This window comes from Sorghum bicolor, chromosome 10, assembly GCF_000003195.3.
Source record: "Sorghum bicolor cultivar BTx623 chromosome 10, Sorghum_bicolor_NCBIv3, whole genome shotgun sequence".
NCBI lineage: Eukaryota > Viridiplantae > Streptophyta > Magnoliopsida > Poales > Poaceae > Sorghum > Sorghum bicolor.
The window spans coordinates 57,623,081-57,640,109 of record NC_012879.2 but is presented as its reverse complement, the minus strand read 5'-3'; the positions used below and the strand labels follow the sequence as shown (position 1 = coordinate 57,640,109).

The 17,029-nt window shown below is 44.3% G+C and overlaps 2 protein-coding genes across 2 annotated transcripts in view; both read left to right on the top strand.

Annotated features, from left to right (window-relative positions):
• LOC110431194 lies at positions 10,168-16,736 on the top strand. Its single transcript, XM_021449923.1, has 4 exons — positions 10,168-10,212; positions 15,869-15,961; positions 16,037-16,429; positions 16,494-16,736. Exons 1-4 carry the CDS (start codon positions 10,168-10,170, stop codon positions 16,650-16,652), a joined length of 690 nt encoding a protein of 229 aa, XP_021305598.1. The 3' UTR covers positions 16,653-16,736.
• Positions 16,928-17,029, top strand: part of LOC110431193 — a 1,359-nt gene continuing 1,257 nt past the window's right edge. The window contains exon 1 of the mRNA XM_021449922.1: positions 16,928-16,969. Within this exon, the coding sequence (XP_021305597.1) occupies positions 16,928-16,969 (42 nt within the window). The remainder of the gene's footprint in view (positions 16,970-17,029) is intronic.

The following is a 17,029-nucleotide window of genomic DNA, read 5'->3' as shown; positions in this document are numbered from 1 at the left end:
CGCGGACGCCCCCAGCCCCCGGCCGCGCGTCGCGGCCGCGTCGCTCCGGGCGCACGGCCGCGTCCCGCCCCCGCGGCGCGCCGCCGCTGCCGCGCGCGGCCTCCGCGCCCCGCTGCAGCGCCGCGGCACGCCGCTGCTGCCCGGCCTCCGCGCCCTGCCCCATCCGGCCACCTTGTTGTGAAGGTATTTTTTTTATTTAAACTCATATTATTACATATTTAGTATTATTATTTTACATTTTGTATTAGTTATTTTTATTAGTTAAAGTTAAACTTTGTTTAGATATTAGTTTTATAGTAATTAGTTTTTAGTTAATATTATTATTAAATATTAGTAGCGTTATTTAGTGATTAGTTATTATTATTTAATAATGTTTAGTGTGTTTAGATATAAGTTACCTAGTAATTAGTAATTAGATATTAAGATTTAGTGATTAGTAATTAATAATTAGTTATTAGTTACTATTATTATATAGTAATTTAGTTAGTAAAATAGTTAATAAATTCGGTAGTACTGTACTTAGTTAGTTATTTAGTATTTATTAGTACCATATTGGTTAGTTGATGAGGAATGTACTTAAATCGTTTTGTAGATGGACTACGGTGTAAGAGTTTTCTACGGAGGATGTGTTAGGAGAGAGGATTGTCAGTTTGAGGATATGTCTGAGGATTTGGAATGGTTTGATGGTCCCCCTAGTTTCAGTGATCTATGTGAGCGTTTGAGTTTGAAGTTTGGCGATGGTTTCACACTAAAGGGTAGGTTTGATGTTGGAAAGAATAGGGCACACTATGTGATGATGGACTTGTGCAACCAAGCTGAGTGGTCCCGATACAATAGGGTCATCCAAGGTTCGAATGTAGGAATGGCTGAGTTGGTGTTGGAGACTGTTGAGAATGAGGAGCCGTCCTTCGACGACGGTGGTGATTGTGGTGTGCATGTCCAACAAACTATGGAGAGTATGGACTTGGATGGTAATTGGACGCAGGAGCGGGTTCAATCTCCTCCAGTTGGTCAAATAAGAAATGATTTTGATGTAGACGAGTTTGAACATGAGGAGAATGAGGCGGCAGAGGATGAAATGATTGGTGATGATGTTTGCTCTGATTCTGAGGAATCAGATAGTGAGGAAGTAGGTTCACCTGACATGTGTGCACCGGTTCGTGGCATGCCCTCAGGAGTTCCGCTTGAGGTACTTCATGCAACGAGGACTCAGGGCAATTTAGGCACAGGGTATCCAGTTGATGGAGAGGAATATGAAGGATGGGGTCGGGTTAGAGTGGCGGAACCTTACGTTGCACCACCCTCTTATACATCGGCAGAGCTTACACAGCTGAGGGAGGCTGGCTTGCCCTTTACCGGTGTTCCAAATTATATGGATGTCAGCATGTCGCATATGGCGGTTTGTGACACGGGTTTGCAGATTTGTAAGGAATCATTGTACAACCATGAAAATTTAATACTCAGGAAGGGAATGCTTTTCAATACGATGTCTGAGATGAAGTTGTTCCTTCAGGACTATGCTGTGTATCATCATAGGCCGTACACGGTTCGGCATTCCGACAAGGAGGTAAAATTTCAAATAGTATGCAAGGCAGGGTTCCCGTGCACGTGGAAGTTGAATGCACGGAAACGGTCGAGTGATGGGAAGTGGAAGGTAACTTCAGTGGAGCAGCCGCACAGATGCCAGACTAACAAGGGCAAACGGTACCATCCCCAGTTGACGGCTTGGTACCTTTCTCGCCGTATATTGGGTCTTGTAGATGCGGACAACGACGTATCGGTGTCTTTCTTGCAGGAGACCATAGCCACTTTTGTTGGGTATGAGGTAGCATATGGAAAGGCATGGCGGGCAAAGCAAATTGCCCTGGCAATTAGGTGGGGTAGTTGGGAGGAAGCCTATAACAGGGTTCCACGCATTTTGTGTGCAATGCAACACTTCAACCCTGGCATGAGATGGTTCGTATACACAGGAGGGTTTTATCTTCAGAACCCGTTGAGGCATATTCTGTACCGTGTGTTCTGGTATTTTGATCAGTGTAAGCATGCATTTCAGTATTGCCGGCCAGTTGTTCTAGTTGATGGCACATTCCTCAATGGCAAATACAGAGGTACATTGATGATGGCTACTGCTGTAGACCCTGAGAATCAAATTGTGCCACTGGCTTTTGCTTTGGCAGAGGGGGAGAACAATGATTCGTGGTCATGGTTCATGCGTCTGCTCCGTCTTCACGTCCTTGGTCCTTCTCGCACCATTTGTTTGATATCGGACCGTCACATTGGAATTCTTAATGCTGCCGGTGAACACATTGATGGGCACCCACCCCTAGTGCACCGTTGGTGCATGAGGCATTTTGCCGCTAATTTCTGGCGCCGTCAACGAAAGAAGGAGGTGGCAGACAAGTTAAAGGAACTTTGTAATAAATGTACGGAACATGAGTTTAAGGAGACAATGGCGGAACTACAGAAGATGATGAACCGAGCGGGCAAGGCATGGTTAGATCAGCAGATGGAAAATAAAGCGAAGTGGGCATTAGCATATGATGAGGTTGGGTTTCGGTATGGCATAATGACAACAAACTCCTCTGAGTCTTTCAATCGTGTGTTCAAAGGCGTTCGATCTCTACCAGTGTCCGGTATTGTTGAGTTCTCTTTTAAGAAGTGTAATGAATATTTTGTTACGCGGTATGGCCTAGCCCTGAGGAATGAAGAGGAGCTTGGAAGATGGGGGAAGGCTGCACATGAATATTTGCAGGAGGCTGAGGAGTTGTCCAAGCAACAGGTTGGCGAGGCCTATGGACGAGATAGACTTGTTTTTAGCGTACGAGCTAGAGGGGGCACAAACCTTGGCGGCGAACGATTTGGTGGGCGAACGTACCGTGTGGATCTTGAAAAAGTAGAATGCAGTTGCAACGTACCTCAGATCATGCATGCCCCTTGCTCACACATGATTACGTCTTGTCGGCTTAGAGGTTTTGACTATACAGTTAAACCATACATGTCACCCTTGTATCTCCGTGCCAACACCCAAAATGTTTGGGAGAAGAGCTTTGAGCCGTACCTTGACGAGTCGCAGTGGCCTCCATATTATGGTGAGGACTACGTGCCTTATCCGGACCTAAGAAAGATAGGGAAAGGAAGGAGGAAGAAGAAGCGACTGAAAGGCGATATGGACAATATGAAAGGTTATGGCGATAACATGTATGGTGGCGGTGACTTCAACGAAGAACGTGCGCAGAACCTATGCAGCATTTGCAAGAAACCTGGTCATAACGCTAGATTTCATAGGAGGGGTAGACAAGAGGTTGTTTATTAATCTTTGTGCTTATCAAAATTCTTAGTAAACATGCATTTATGTTATTCGTCATCAAATTTACTTGCATTTGTCTTATTACTAATGTTATTAATTGTACTAATGTTGTTTCTTTCATTTTTGAAACAGGCGGGCTACGATGGCGGCGCGGGCACCTCATCCCCGCTTTAGCCTCATTGAGGCGGACTACGACAAGGACCACCGGGCCAAGGCCTTGTCGGAGCAGCAGAGGCCGTTGTGTGTGCTTCGTGGTCCCACACACCACGTACACAGCTGGAACGAGCGATACGCGCCGTACATTCGTCGTGCAGGCTTTCTTGAGATCGTCCGGGTCTACAACAGTGGACTTCCCACTCTAGACCCTGCAGTTCTTACTGCTTTTGTTGATAGGTAACATAGCATTTTACATTTAATTTGTTTGTTAAATATGTGCCTTCAAATAATTGATATACACAACATTATAACGATGCAGGTGGAGACCAGAGACGCACACCTTGCACACACCTTGTGGAGAAATGACTATCACATTGCAGGATGTGAAGATGATATTGTGTTTGAGTTTGTCTGGTCATCCGGTGACTGGGGTCGTCGATGAGTCTACTTGGCTAGACTTGGTACAGGAGTTTTGTGGTAGGCGGCCATCAGATGCTGAAGTTAAAGGCACCAAGTAAGTTCATATTTGAGTCCCATTGAAATTACTAATACAACCATTTTAGATAAATCTATATTTATACAATATTTGTTTACTTGTAATTGCAGGAAAACCTCAGGAGTGTCGACGTCTTGGATTACGCAGAACTTTGGTGCAGGACCACCGCCTGATGCTCCAGATCATGAGGTGGAGATGTATGCAAAGGTGTGGTTGTGGCACTTCTTGGGGGGTTTCTTGTTCCCTGATTCCTCTGGAGACAGCATCAGCTGGATTTTCCTGAGGATCCTTATGCAGCCACTAGACAACATTGCCGGCTACAGTTGGGGTAGCGCGGTGCTTGCATGGACATACCGTCAGCTTTGCCAGGCCTGTCGTCGCCAATCATTGAATGGAAACCTAGGTGGTTGCTCATATCTACTTCAGGTTTGGATTTGGGAGCATTTTCCAGTTGGAAGGCCCACTAAACCTCCGGGTTTGCCTGTAAGTGCATTTGCTATTTTGATTTCTTCATAACACTTAAGGCATTTATGACATTATGTTTGTGTTAATTGCAGGTATGGGTGCCTGAAGATGTTGGACCCACCGCCCTTTTTCTGTGGTCAGATGCTAAGGTAGTCAGGGGCGAAGCAGACAGGAGGTACAGGCAGTACACTGAAGAGCTAGACGTGTTGACACACAACTACGTAAGTTCAATTCACTTTTAGTACTAAATGCACTATTAATGCGTTTTATTTTGAAATACTAAAAATAAGTTTACAAATATTGCAGGTCACATGGTCACCGTGGTCTCGGTGGGAGCTAGAGGGGTACCTTAGTCCACGCTGCGAGGAGGAGGATAGCGATTGGCTTTACGATGGCCCACTGATCTTCTTCCACGTGGTCGAGATGCACTACCCTTGCAGGGTTACAGACAGTTTGGGAGGCTGCAGGGGATTCCACCGCTGTATTCCACAAACGCTGAGCTGCATAGGTATGATGGCACTTTGTTTGTTTCCATTAAGTGGCTCATTGCTAATGCAATATATTTTTGCAGGATCGATCGCAGGTTTCGGTCCACGCAAAAGGATTGGGAGGTCAGGAACGATGCACATTTGCAGACTTGGTATCACAGGCAGGTTCCCCTCGTCAACTCAATACCACCGCACGAGCCGGCCAGATGGATGGAGTACCTACAGTGGCTGCACCGGAGTACGAGGACTCATATCATGGTTCCGTACACCAACACCTGAAAGGACCAAGGATGCGCCTAGAGGGGGGGGTGAATAGGCGTTTCTGAAAATTTACAACTTATAATGCGGAAACAATTAGAACTGGAGTTTTCCACGCAAATGAAAGACTCCACACAAAGATAATCAGAGAACCAGTCGTATACAATATTAACTAAGTCTAACACCTGCACCACAGAGATTAGATCACACAAAGAAATATTATTGACAACTCGCAAATACCGGACGCGTCTGATATCAACTCGGACACGTCCGAGATACACGAGCACACAGCACCTGGTTGTTTCTGTTCTCCAGCTTCTCCTAAACCTACACACAGCTTGTATGATGGAGTAAAGATATACAATACCCTACAAGAAGGTATCCAACACAGATAATACAAATTAAATATATTCTGCTGTGCTGGCACAACTCGGACACGTCCGGCTTAATCTCGGACGCGTCCGGAATTCACGAGCAGAGGATATTCAATCCTTGTGCTGTGAAACTTCTTCCTTTCCCTGCAAAAACCTCAATCACAGTATATATGAAACTTGAACCCTGCAGAGAAGCTCACACAAAGAATAAGACACAAATTTTAAATGTAATGCAAAGGGAGACACAAAATTTGTTTTACCGAAGTTCGGTCTCCGTAGAGACCTAATCTCCGTTGAGGGGGCTACGGTTAAGGCACTCGATGACCTAGAGGATACCACTAAGGTCACTCTAGCTCAAAGGTCCTCCCTAGAGGATACCGCGAAGGTAACTCTAGCCGGAGTCTCTTCCAACTCCAACTCCTCCTTCCACTAGTTGATTTCTTCCCTTGCGGAGGTGAAATCCGACCTGCACAAACAATCCGAGGCAACCACAAACACTTGGGTGCTCTCCGGCGACGCCTAACCGTCTAGGACCGAAGAGTCCAAGAGTAACAAATGCAAATCACGAGATAGACAATATGCTCAAGTGCTCAAGTGGTGGCTTGCTCTCAAAACCGAAGATCTTTCAACCCACAAGATGGATTTGTCAATCTAGACCAAACACTCACAAAGAGAGGGTTGTGGAGAGTTAGCAAAGCTCAGCAATGTGTCTCCAAGCCAGTAGAATCAGCAGCCCTAAAAGAAGAGGGCTGAGGGGTATATAAAGACAATTTTCAAAACTAGCCGTTGGCCATACCGGACGCGTCCGGTATCATACCGGACACGTCCGATATGAACGAGGCCAACAAACTTACCCCTGTTAGCTTGCTACTCCCAACCACGGAGAAGCCTACGTCGGAACTCCCGACGTACGTCGGAACTTCCGACAAGTCAGCACTACTGACGCGCACCGGAAGTGCTGACGCGCTTCCAGAACAACTCCCTGGTCACCGCAACTCAAAAAGTTAGTATGCGCAACAGTACTCATATCGGACGCGTCCGGTATGCACGGCCTGTGCACAAAGAGTTCAGCTCTCAGGTTAGTTCCTCTAAGGCCTCACAAGGGTTGACTTGAGCACTAGAGAGTATTAATCCATGTTCATGATGCATCCCTCTTAATAGTACGGCTTTCCTATCAACTCAAGAACAAAAGATAAATCAAATTTAAACCACTTGAGAAGCTTCCACCAAACCAAAGCCTTTCTTTCAATTCTTGATAAGCTGAGGATGTCATCATGTCAAACTTGTTTTCATCTTGAGCACAGCCATCTTGAGCACATGACTTGGTTCCATTCAATAGATAGATTTGACTCCAAATGTACCAAGTCATTTCCATTAACTACTTCAATAGTAGATTTGATCCTCCACATCAACATGACCCTTAGAGCTTGATTAGTACCTCAACTAAATGCAAGTAATTCCTTCTTCACCCGAGCTAAGTTTTTTTCGGTCGTCAAGCCGTCGCTTGCCCTTCACCCTTGCTTAGTACCTCGAAGCCTTTCCTTGCTATCTTCACCATCTCAAGTCTTCGAGTCATATTGTGCTTTGAATCATCCAATCAATTTTATACTTTTCATTTTTGCTTTCATATGAGTGATAGCTATCTTCACAATAAATAAGCCTCTTTCAATAATTCCATTTGCATTGTTGTTTTGTGCTTGAACTAGATTGCTTCATACAACAATACATAATTTTGACTTTTGTAAACTTGAATCACATAACTGTGAGATAGCTTTTCCCTGTTTCACACTTAGCAAGATCATTAGTTCCTTTAATCATGGTTGTCATTCAATCATCCAAAACACATTAAGTGGCTTAATGCACTTACAATCTCCCCCTTTTTGGTGATTGATGACAACCTTGATTAAAGCTTACATAAGATAATGAAATTAAGCTCTTGGCTTTAATGATTTATTTGAAGCTCCCCCTTAATATGTTCAATATGAGTGGAATTCATAATGAGACCTATAAAGGTCAATTTGCACATTTTAAGTGAGTGTCAAGCTCCCCCTAAATCATTGCATCCAGTGCAAGTGAGTGTGAACAATATAACCGTGATGCACATGACATGTATAAATCACACAAGAAAAAAATATGAAACATACACCAACAAAGTCATGGCAACACACTTGCAAAAATAGAAATCTAAAGAAAAATATAAACCAACACACATAGCAAACATCACATAGATTTCCCAAGTCCACAAGTCACTAAGATAAAGATCATGTCTTATTCAATATCTCACATAGACTCAACATGATACAAGATGATATAACAAGTCTCATACATCAAAGAGCTCATCATAGTCACTACAGCTGCAGTACATATCTCAGAATATGCCAAACATGAAAACATCTGAAGCTTTAATCAATATCTCTCCCCCTTTGTCATCCATCTCCAAAAAATGTACGGGAATAAGCATATGACATAGGAGGGCTGCAAGCTGTAACTGGCTGTCTCTCACTCGTCATCATCATCATCATCATCATCATCATCTGGAGAGCGAGAAGTACCTGGTGGGCGAGAACCACTCTGTCCTGGGTCACCTAGATGGCCATAGCCACCAAAACCACTAGAGGTCCCCGCACCACCGAAGCCGTGGTCATAGTCGTAGGACTCACCAAAGTAAAGAAAACTGTCCCACCAGTGCTCCTGTGACTGCTGCTGCAGAGGCGCCTCAGGTTGCTCGCCCTGGTCTGTCTGACCCTGCTGTACCTATGGTGGAACCGGCTGTGACTGAGAGTATCCACCAAACTCCTGCTGAAACTCTCTCTCATATCTAGTCGGCTGCTGCTCAAAAGTCTCAGGCTCACTAGCAGCACTATCAGAAATAGGAGACCTAGGAGTAGGAAGCTCATTCTTCTATGCAAGCTCCATGAGAGTACGAGTATCCTTCCTCCTTGCTTCTCTCTCATGGTGCTGTCTAGTCTTGATTGCATTCATGTCCTTGCACATCCCAAATATAGCACTGAAAAACTTCCTAATGGGAGAAGGAGGAGCACGGCCACGTGAAGAAGACCGGGAAGGACCACGAGGTGGAGTAGGGTGTGCTGCTGAACCTCCTCCTCCTGCTGCTCCTGGAGGTGACAAATCAATCTCAGCCAAGTCAGCAGCAATCTTCATAACCTTGTGCTGCTTGTCATACTCAAAGGAGTAGCCTGTCACCTGTCGAATCATATAAGTGATGTATGGTGCATAGCCACATCCCTTGACTGGTCTCTCACCTACTGACTTGATCTCATTCCAAATGAAACAAACACACTGAATGGTCTAACATCAGGCAACATCCTCATCAATAGATTTCTACTATAATCTCCCACATTGCCCTTGTCTCCAACCTTGCAGGCAATGGTCTTCCTGAACATCCTGTCCAAGTATCTGTATGTGGGGAAAAGACCTTTCACCTTCCCCACAATTGCTCCTCTAAAGCCTGGAATGTAGAGCTGACCCATCCTCTCTGGAGGTGTCACAATCTCATCATGAATCTTGTCTCTAGCAAGGTCCTCCTCATCAAAACCAAGATATCCAGCAAAGGCTGCATACTCAACACTGAAACACTCACCAGCTGTCATCCAGTGCATCACCCTATCTGAATCAACATACAAAGTGGCATAGAACTGAGCCACTATCTCTGTGTTCCAATCATGCTTGAAAGACATGATCTCACTAGCACCAATCCGTGCACAAATATCAACAGCCCTATCAAGTGAAGGCTTCTTGTGAGCCTTCAACTCCTTCCACTTAGCCCACTGAGACTTGATGACCACAGGATTTCTACTCAAAATAATAGTGGTGTAAAAGTCAATCTAAAACAGAGTGCGAAACCTGTAGTCATACATCACCTGCTGCTGAGTACTGGGATCCTCACTCCTAAGAGTCTTCACTCTCTTTGTCATCCCTGTGCCCTTGTAATTTGCTCTCTGCACAAAATCTGGCACATTAGGAGCATAGACTCTAGGATGCCCCAAGTGACGTCCACCTCCCTGTCCTGGCTGCTGTGCTGGTGTACATTCTGGGTCTGCACATGGTCTTCATCACTATCCTCAGACTCTTGACCATTGCCTGACTCATGCCCAGACTCAATCTCACCTCTGGCCTCAACTCTGAACTGATCTGACTCTGAAGCAGATGAAGAATCATCATCATCACTACCTTCTGCATAATCAGCTGGTGCTCTATCTGCAAGCCTGCCAGATTTCCTCCTCCCACCTCCACTGCCACTGCCACTACCGCTGCCAGCTGCTCTCCTAGCTTCCCTTGTTCTTTTGTAGTACCTCATGGCTGTGGGATCATTCTTGTGCTTAGTTCATGGCTCAATCCGTCCGTCTCTAGTCATGATCTCCCCCGTGAGAGTGGAGGAAAAATTGGGCCTTCGATTTCTTGCTGCAGATCCTTGATTCTTGATGCTTGGAGACTCCAATCCACCTTCCTCCCTTCCTTTTCCACGGACAACTCACGAAATCGCCAAGGTGATGAGAGAGAAGTGGCAATGTGCGGTTCGGAGGGAGAAAGGGGAATGAGGGAAGAACAGGTCTGAAGGGGTACGCTGCTTCTTTAACCCCGCGCATACCAGACGTGTCCGAGATGGGGCCGGACGCGTCCGAGATGCTCGGGCTCCAAAAGTTTGCTGTATTTCTTATTTTTCTTGATCCAAGACCCCTTCTATGTTAATACTGAGTCCAAACATATATATATATATGTATATTTAAATTACTTAATCCAATCATTTCACATCTCTTTTCTTCACATTTTGCACTCCAAAATATTTCAAATCTCTTTTTGAAATTTCTTCAAGAATTCTTTCCTCAGTCTTATGTCCATGAGTCTTATGATGTCTTAGAGATGTGAGGAAGAGATAAAAGAGTGACTTAGGACTTGAGAGAATCATGCCGAGTGTGATTAGGCAGTCAATCAACCAAGGAGAACAATAACCACACTTAGCATGATTAGGCCACAAAGACCAAGAATTAATTGTTTTCACAAACCACTCAGCCTACTCATGCTATTAGAGATTTTGAAAAGATTCTATCTTAAGTCAATCAAATGCACATTCTAGCATAAGGACCTTACATGCACTTACAATGCTCATATGAAACCATACCTTGGCCTTGAGCCCCTATGAATACCACTGAGTGTAACTTGAAGTATGGTCATTAATATGATAGAATTATAATAAATAAGGTTCAAGGATCAATTCTTGGCCTGCAAACCGAAGTTATTTCAGCCACGTAAATTTCGGACACGTCCGAGACAATGCCGGACGCGTCCGACATAAGCCACAACCCTACAAAAAAGATCTGGGGAGTAGAACCAATCCTGGGACAACAAAAGTGGTTAAATACTAAAGTACTTCTAGCCCAGGTCTTTTCATGGGCTTTTCAACAGAAATTCCTGCCTTGAGAATACCGGACACGTCCGACCCAATGTCGGACACGTCCGACATGCACAGGACAGAAACTAATCAATTTGTTTTCTCGCCATTCCTTTTGCCTTTGAATTGACCTGCACATAGGTGAATATATTGCTCTACTAGAGAGACATTTAGTGGCATCGAATGACAAGGAAGTATGTGGTCATATTTACTTAGTCACTTTCTCAAATATCACAAATATTGCTATTTGTGAAATTTTAAGCATAAGTGACTAAACTAATTGGTTTAGGTACTTCTCACCGACGATGAAGATGAAGTGAATGATACGACAATTTAGTTTGCTTTGGGTCAACTCCATATTGGAGATTGATGAACAAGTTGATAGGTTGAGTGTGTCAAATGTAAAGACATGATATGCTTTCTCAACCACCCCGAAGCCTTCATCTTCACCAAGTACCTACAATCACAGATTAGGCACACTTTGGTACCCAACTCTTGTTGGGTCCTATAGAGTTAGTTGCAATGTGCTTAGGCACCCAAGTGGCTCTAGTGTTAGCATGTGGTGAATACCTTGCTTGGCTAGTACTAGATGCATTTGAGGTCCTCCTAAGCTTATCATTGGAAACATATGCATTTGTTTTAGACATGTTACCTTTGGGACAATCATAACTTAGATGTCCCTTTCTTCTACAATTGTAGCAAATGCGACCTTTGTTGCTACAATCCTTGTTTTGTTTGTTGTGACACTCATATATCATGTGTCCAACCTCATTCCATGCATAACATCTTCTTGTTGCAACTTGAGCCTTGTTTCTTGTCCTCTTGAAATCCTTGCAAGTATTGCTCAAGTGGCTTACTTTGTTGCACTTGATGCTAGCTTTAGGTTCATCCATCTTGAGTTGGTTTGCCAACTTGCTAGAGGCCTTTTTCTCGGCCACCTCATACTTGTTGGCCCAACTCTTGTTTGGACACATATCTCTCATGTGCCCATATGCCCCGCAACCATAGCATAACCTTTTACCATGTTTCTTGCTCTTGGTTGACATTGCTTTGCTTGTGATGTGGTTAGTTTGTTGTATGTTGGAGGAAGCAAGATTTGAACCCTTCTCAAGCTTCTTCACCATGTTTTCACGGTTATCTTGAGAAGGTTGTGCTTTCTCCTTACCCTTCAACCTAATCACATCTTTCTTCAATTTTTCTACTTCTTCTTTGAGCCTAAGGTTTTCCATAGGATCATGCTCAATCAAAGATTGGCTAGCTTGAGAAGCACACTCATTAGCACAAGAAATATTTAATTTAGAGGGAGTGCTAGTGAGTGGATGAGTGTGAGGTTGAGAGGATTTTACCATTGTAACAACAACCTCATGCGCTATCTCAAGCATGGCATGTGATTCTACTAGGCTTTCATGTGAACATTTGAGTTGCTCATGCACAACTTGAAGAGTGTTGAAGTTGCATGAAATCTTGTCAAGCCTTTTCTTGAGCTCAAAGTTTTCCTTTTCTAGTTGAACAACACTAGAAAGAGCATTAGTAACAAAATCATGCTCAATTGACAATTTTTCATACCTCTCATTCATTTCCTTTAGCTCTTCAAGCTTGGATATGAGGGACTTGTCTTGATCATGAAATTTTTGATCTTGTTCCTCATTTATCAGTTTCATGAACATGAGCTTGTCCTTGCTGCTAAGATGATCAAGCATGTGACTATCTTCATTTTCACTTTCTCTTTGATCATCCTCTTGAGCCTTCTTTTGCTTGGTTTCTTCTTCTTCTTCTTCTTGCTCTTCTTGGCCATGAGACACAAGTGATGAGAGTCATGGGATTCTATTGTTGACTCATCACTTGGTCTCCACTGAGGCGCATTATTGCTGCATTGATCTGCTTGCTGTCCTGCTGCCACAACCATACCGGACACGTACGGTATCATATCGGACACGTCCGGTATGTGCTGCACTGCTAGCACTGCGGCATTTGCATTGATCAGCTTCGGCTCTGCATTCTTGAGGTTGCTGGATGTTTCTTCATTGCAGTGAGGTATAGTGGACATACTATCCTTTATTTTCCACACATAGCACTCATTGTCATTGGGTTTTCCATATAACTCATACAACTTGATCCAAATGACATGAGCACTTGACGGAAGAGTTTGTCCATTGAAAATTGCTTCATCCTGAACCTCTACACTTAATGTACTCAAAATGACATTAGTAGCTAGAGCATTGAGTTGCACATATATCTCTTCCTCTTTTGGAATATTCTTATAACTAAACCAATCGACTATGGAATGAGATATACTTGCATCCACAATCTGCTCTACAAGTGGACTGATAGTCCGAAAAGTATTGAGTACATGAATTGACCAAGATAGAAAGTTTGAACCATCATTTTGGAGAAGTATGGGATCCATGTTATTAGGCGTCAACATCCTTTTCTCACAAGCGGTGAAGCTCGATCGTGAGACCTTGCTCTGATACCAATTGAAAGGACCAAGGATGCGCCTAGAGGGGGGGGTGAATAAGCGTTTCTGAAAATTTACAACTTATAATGCGGAAACAATTAGAACTGGAGTTTTCCACGCAAATGAAAGACTCCACACAAAGATAATCAGAGAACCAGTTGTATACAATATTAACTAAGTCTAAAACCTGCACCACAGAGATTAGATCACACAAAGAAATATTATTGACAACTCGCAAATACCGGACGCGTCCGATATCAACTCGGACACGTCCGAGATACACGAGCACACAGCACCTGGCTGTTTCTGTTCTCCAGCTTCTCCTAAACCTACACACAGCTTGTATGATGGAGTAAAGATATACAATACCCTACAAGAAGGTATCCAACACAGATAATACAAATTAAATATATTCTGCTGTGCTGGCACAACTCGGACACGTCCGGCTTAATCTTGGACGCGTCCGGAATTCACGAGCAGAGGATATTCAATCCTTGTGCTGTGAAACTTCTTCCTTTCCCTGCAAAAACCTCAATCACAGTATATATGAAACTTGAACCCTGCAGAGAAGCTCACACAAAGAATAAGACACAAATTTTAAATGTAATGCAAAGGGAGACACAAAATTTGTTTTACCGAAGTTCGGTCTCCGTAGAGACCTAATCTCCGTTGAGGGGGCTACGGGTAAGGCACTCGATGACCTAGAGGATACCACTAAGGTCACTCTAGCTCAAAGGTCCTCCCTAGAGGATACCGCGAAGGTAACTCTAGCCGGAGTCTCTTCCAACTCCAACTCCTCCTTCCACTAGTTGATTTCTTCCCTTGCGGAGGTGAAATCCGACCTGCACAAACAATCCGAGGCAACCACAAACACTTGGGTGCTCTCCGGCGATGCCTAACCGTCTAGGACCGAAGAGTCCAAGAGTAACAAATGCAAATCACGAGATAGACAATATGCTCAAGTGCTCAAGTGGTGGCTTGCTCTCAAAACCGAAGATCTTTCAACCCACAAGATGGATTTGTCAATCTAGACCAAACACTCACAAAGAGAGGGTTGTGGAGAGTTAGCAAAGCTCAGCAATGTGTCTCCAAGCCAGTAGAATCAGCAGCCCTAAAAGAAGAGGGCTGAGGGGTATATAAAGACAATTTTCAAAACTAGCCGTTAACTAGCCGTTGGCCATACCGGACGCGTCCGGTATCATACCGGACACGTCCGATATGAACAAGGCCAACAAACTTACCCCTGTTAGCTTGCTACTCCCAACCACAGAGAAGCCTACGTCGGAACTCCCGACGTACGTTGGAACTTCCGACAAGTCAGCACTACTGACGCGCACCGGAAGTGCTGACACGCTTCCAGAACAACTCCCTGGTCACCGCAACTCAAAACGTTAGTATGCGCAACAGTACTCATACCGGACGCGTCCGGTATCATACCGGACACGTCCGGTATGCACGGCCTGTGCACAAAGAGTTCAGCTCTCAGGTTAGTTCCTCTAAGGCCTCACAAGGGTTGACTTGAGCACTAGAGAGTATTAATCCATGTTCATGATGCATCCCTCTTAATAGTACGGCTTTCCTATCAACTCAAGAACAAAAGATAAATCAAATTTAAACCACTTGAGAAGCTTCCACCAAACCAAAGCCTTTCTTTCAATTCTTGATAAGCTGAGGATGTCATCATGTCAAACTTGTTTTCATCTTGAGCACAGCCATCTTGAGCACATGACTTGGTTCCATTCAATAGATAGATTTGACTCCAAATGTACCAAGTCATTTCCATTAACTACTTCAATAGTAGATTTGATCCTCCACATCAACATGACCCTTAGAGCTTGATTAGTACCTCAACTAAATGCAAGTAATTCCTTCTTCACCCGAGCTAAGTTTTTTTTCGGTCGTCAAGCCGTCGCTTGCCCTTCACCCTTGCTTAGTACCTCGAAGCCTTTCCTTGCTATCTTCACCATCTCAAGTCTTCGAGTCATATTGTGCTTTGAATCATCCAATCAATTTTATACTTTTCATTTTTGCTTTCATATGAGTGATAAATAAGCCTCTTTCAATAATTCCATTTGCATTGTTGTTTTGTGCTTGAACTAGATTGCTTCATACAACAATACATAATTTTGACTTTTGTAAACTTGAATCACATAACTGTGAGATAGCTTTTCCCTGTTTCACACTTAGCAAGATCATTAGTTCCTTTAGTCATGGTTGTCATTCAATCATCCAAAACACATTAAGTGGCTTAATGCACTTACAACACCCCTGCATATGAGGGTGGTGAGGATGACATCGCCGATGCGTTCGACGAGGTGCAAAGGGTTAACAAACAGGTTCTTAGGGCCCCCTTAAATAGATATGTGGTAAGTACCTTGGACTTTCATGTATTATTTGATGTTTATGGCACAACAGTTGTCCAAATGATCGAGTTAATATTGTGTGTGATGTTGTAGTCACAACAGTTGTCTAACTACTCCGAGGAAGCTAGTAGGCAACAGTTCCGGACTAGAGACGACAAGAGCAACCCTCTTCGCAGCTTTGTCAAGGTACTTTCGAAAAAATAATTCATTATTACAAAGCAATTACAAATGAATAATGCATGTTGTCATTTTATCCTGCAGAAAATCAAAAAGGGCTGCAAGAAGTTAGCGGCTAAGCTGAGCTGTGCAGACACGACATATGAGCCTCCGTTGCACCCCATGTTGTCTAGGAGCCAGACGGCCTCGATGTCCACCAGAGCTACTTCGGCTAGGGCCGCTTCCTCCTCTGTACGTACTCCGCAGTACACAGGGAAGGGTCCAGCGGACGTGGACGATGAGGACGAGGCCCTTCAGTACTCCACGACTAGTGGCGACGACGACGAGTTACAGTGGGAGTTCACCGGTCACGAGGAGATGGGTACCTCACAGCTAGGCGGTGCTCCTATTGGTACACAGGGCGTGGAGTACACACCGGAGGAGTACACACAGGGGGTGGAGTACACACAGGAGGAGTACAGACACGTCGAGCACCAGGTGCCTATACTGTGCTTTTACTTTTCTATATTTGCAAATTACTCATTAGGGTACTTGTTTGCAGGGTACTTCGTCCACACAGGAGATGGACCGTGTCCATAGGCGGCAGCGAGAGAGGCAGCGGCGAGACCGCACGGACGTGGGGTGGACAAGCAACGTGGTGCCTACCAATCCTAGGAGGCGACGGAAGCCGCGAAACCGCTACACCCCTGGCGATGATTAGATTAGACATGTTTAGCAGTTGGGACTTGTCATGTAGTACCTGTGACATATTGTTATTTCCAGCACGTTGGTAACTGTGACATATTTCTAGATATTTGATGTGCCTTTTTTAAGCATTAGTGAGAATTATTTTAGTTGTTCGTTCTAAAGTATCTTTGGTATTTACGTAAAAATCTCTGTCTTGCCAAACCAGCTGCGAACCCGAACAATCGGTTAACCAAAAACCAAACAAAGGCAGTGCAGCAAAGGGTCTTGCCATTTTTTCGCTACCCCGCCATGGCTGGGGGCGGGTTAGCCAAAAAATGGCCACAACCCCCTGTACCTTTCATAGCACTACTCAAAGTGACTTCCTCTATTTCTTTTTAAATATTACACAAA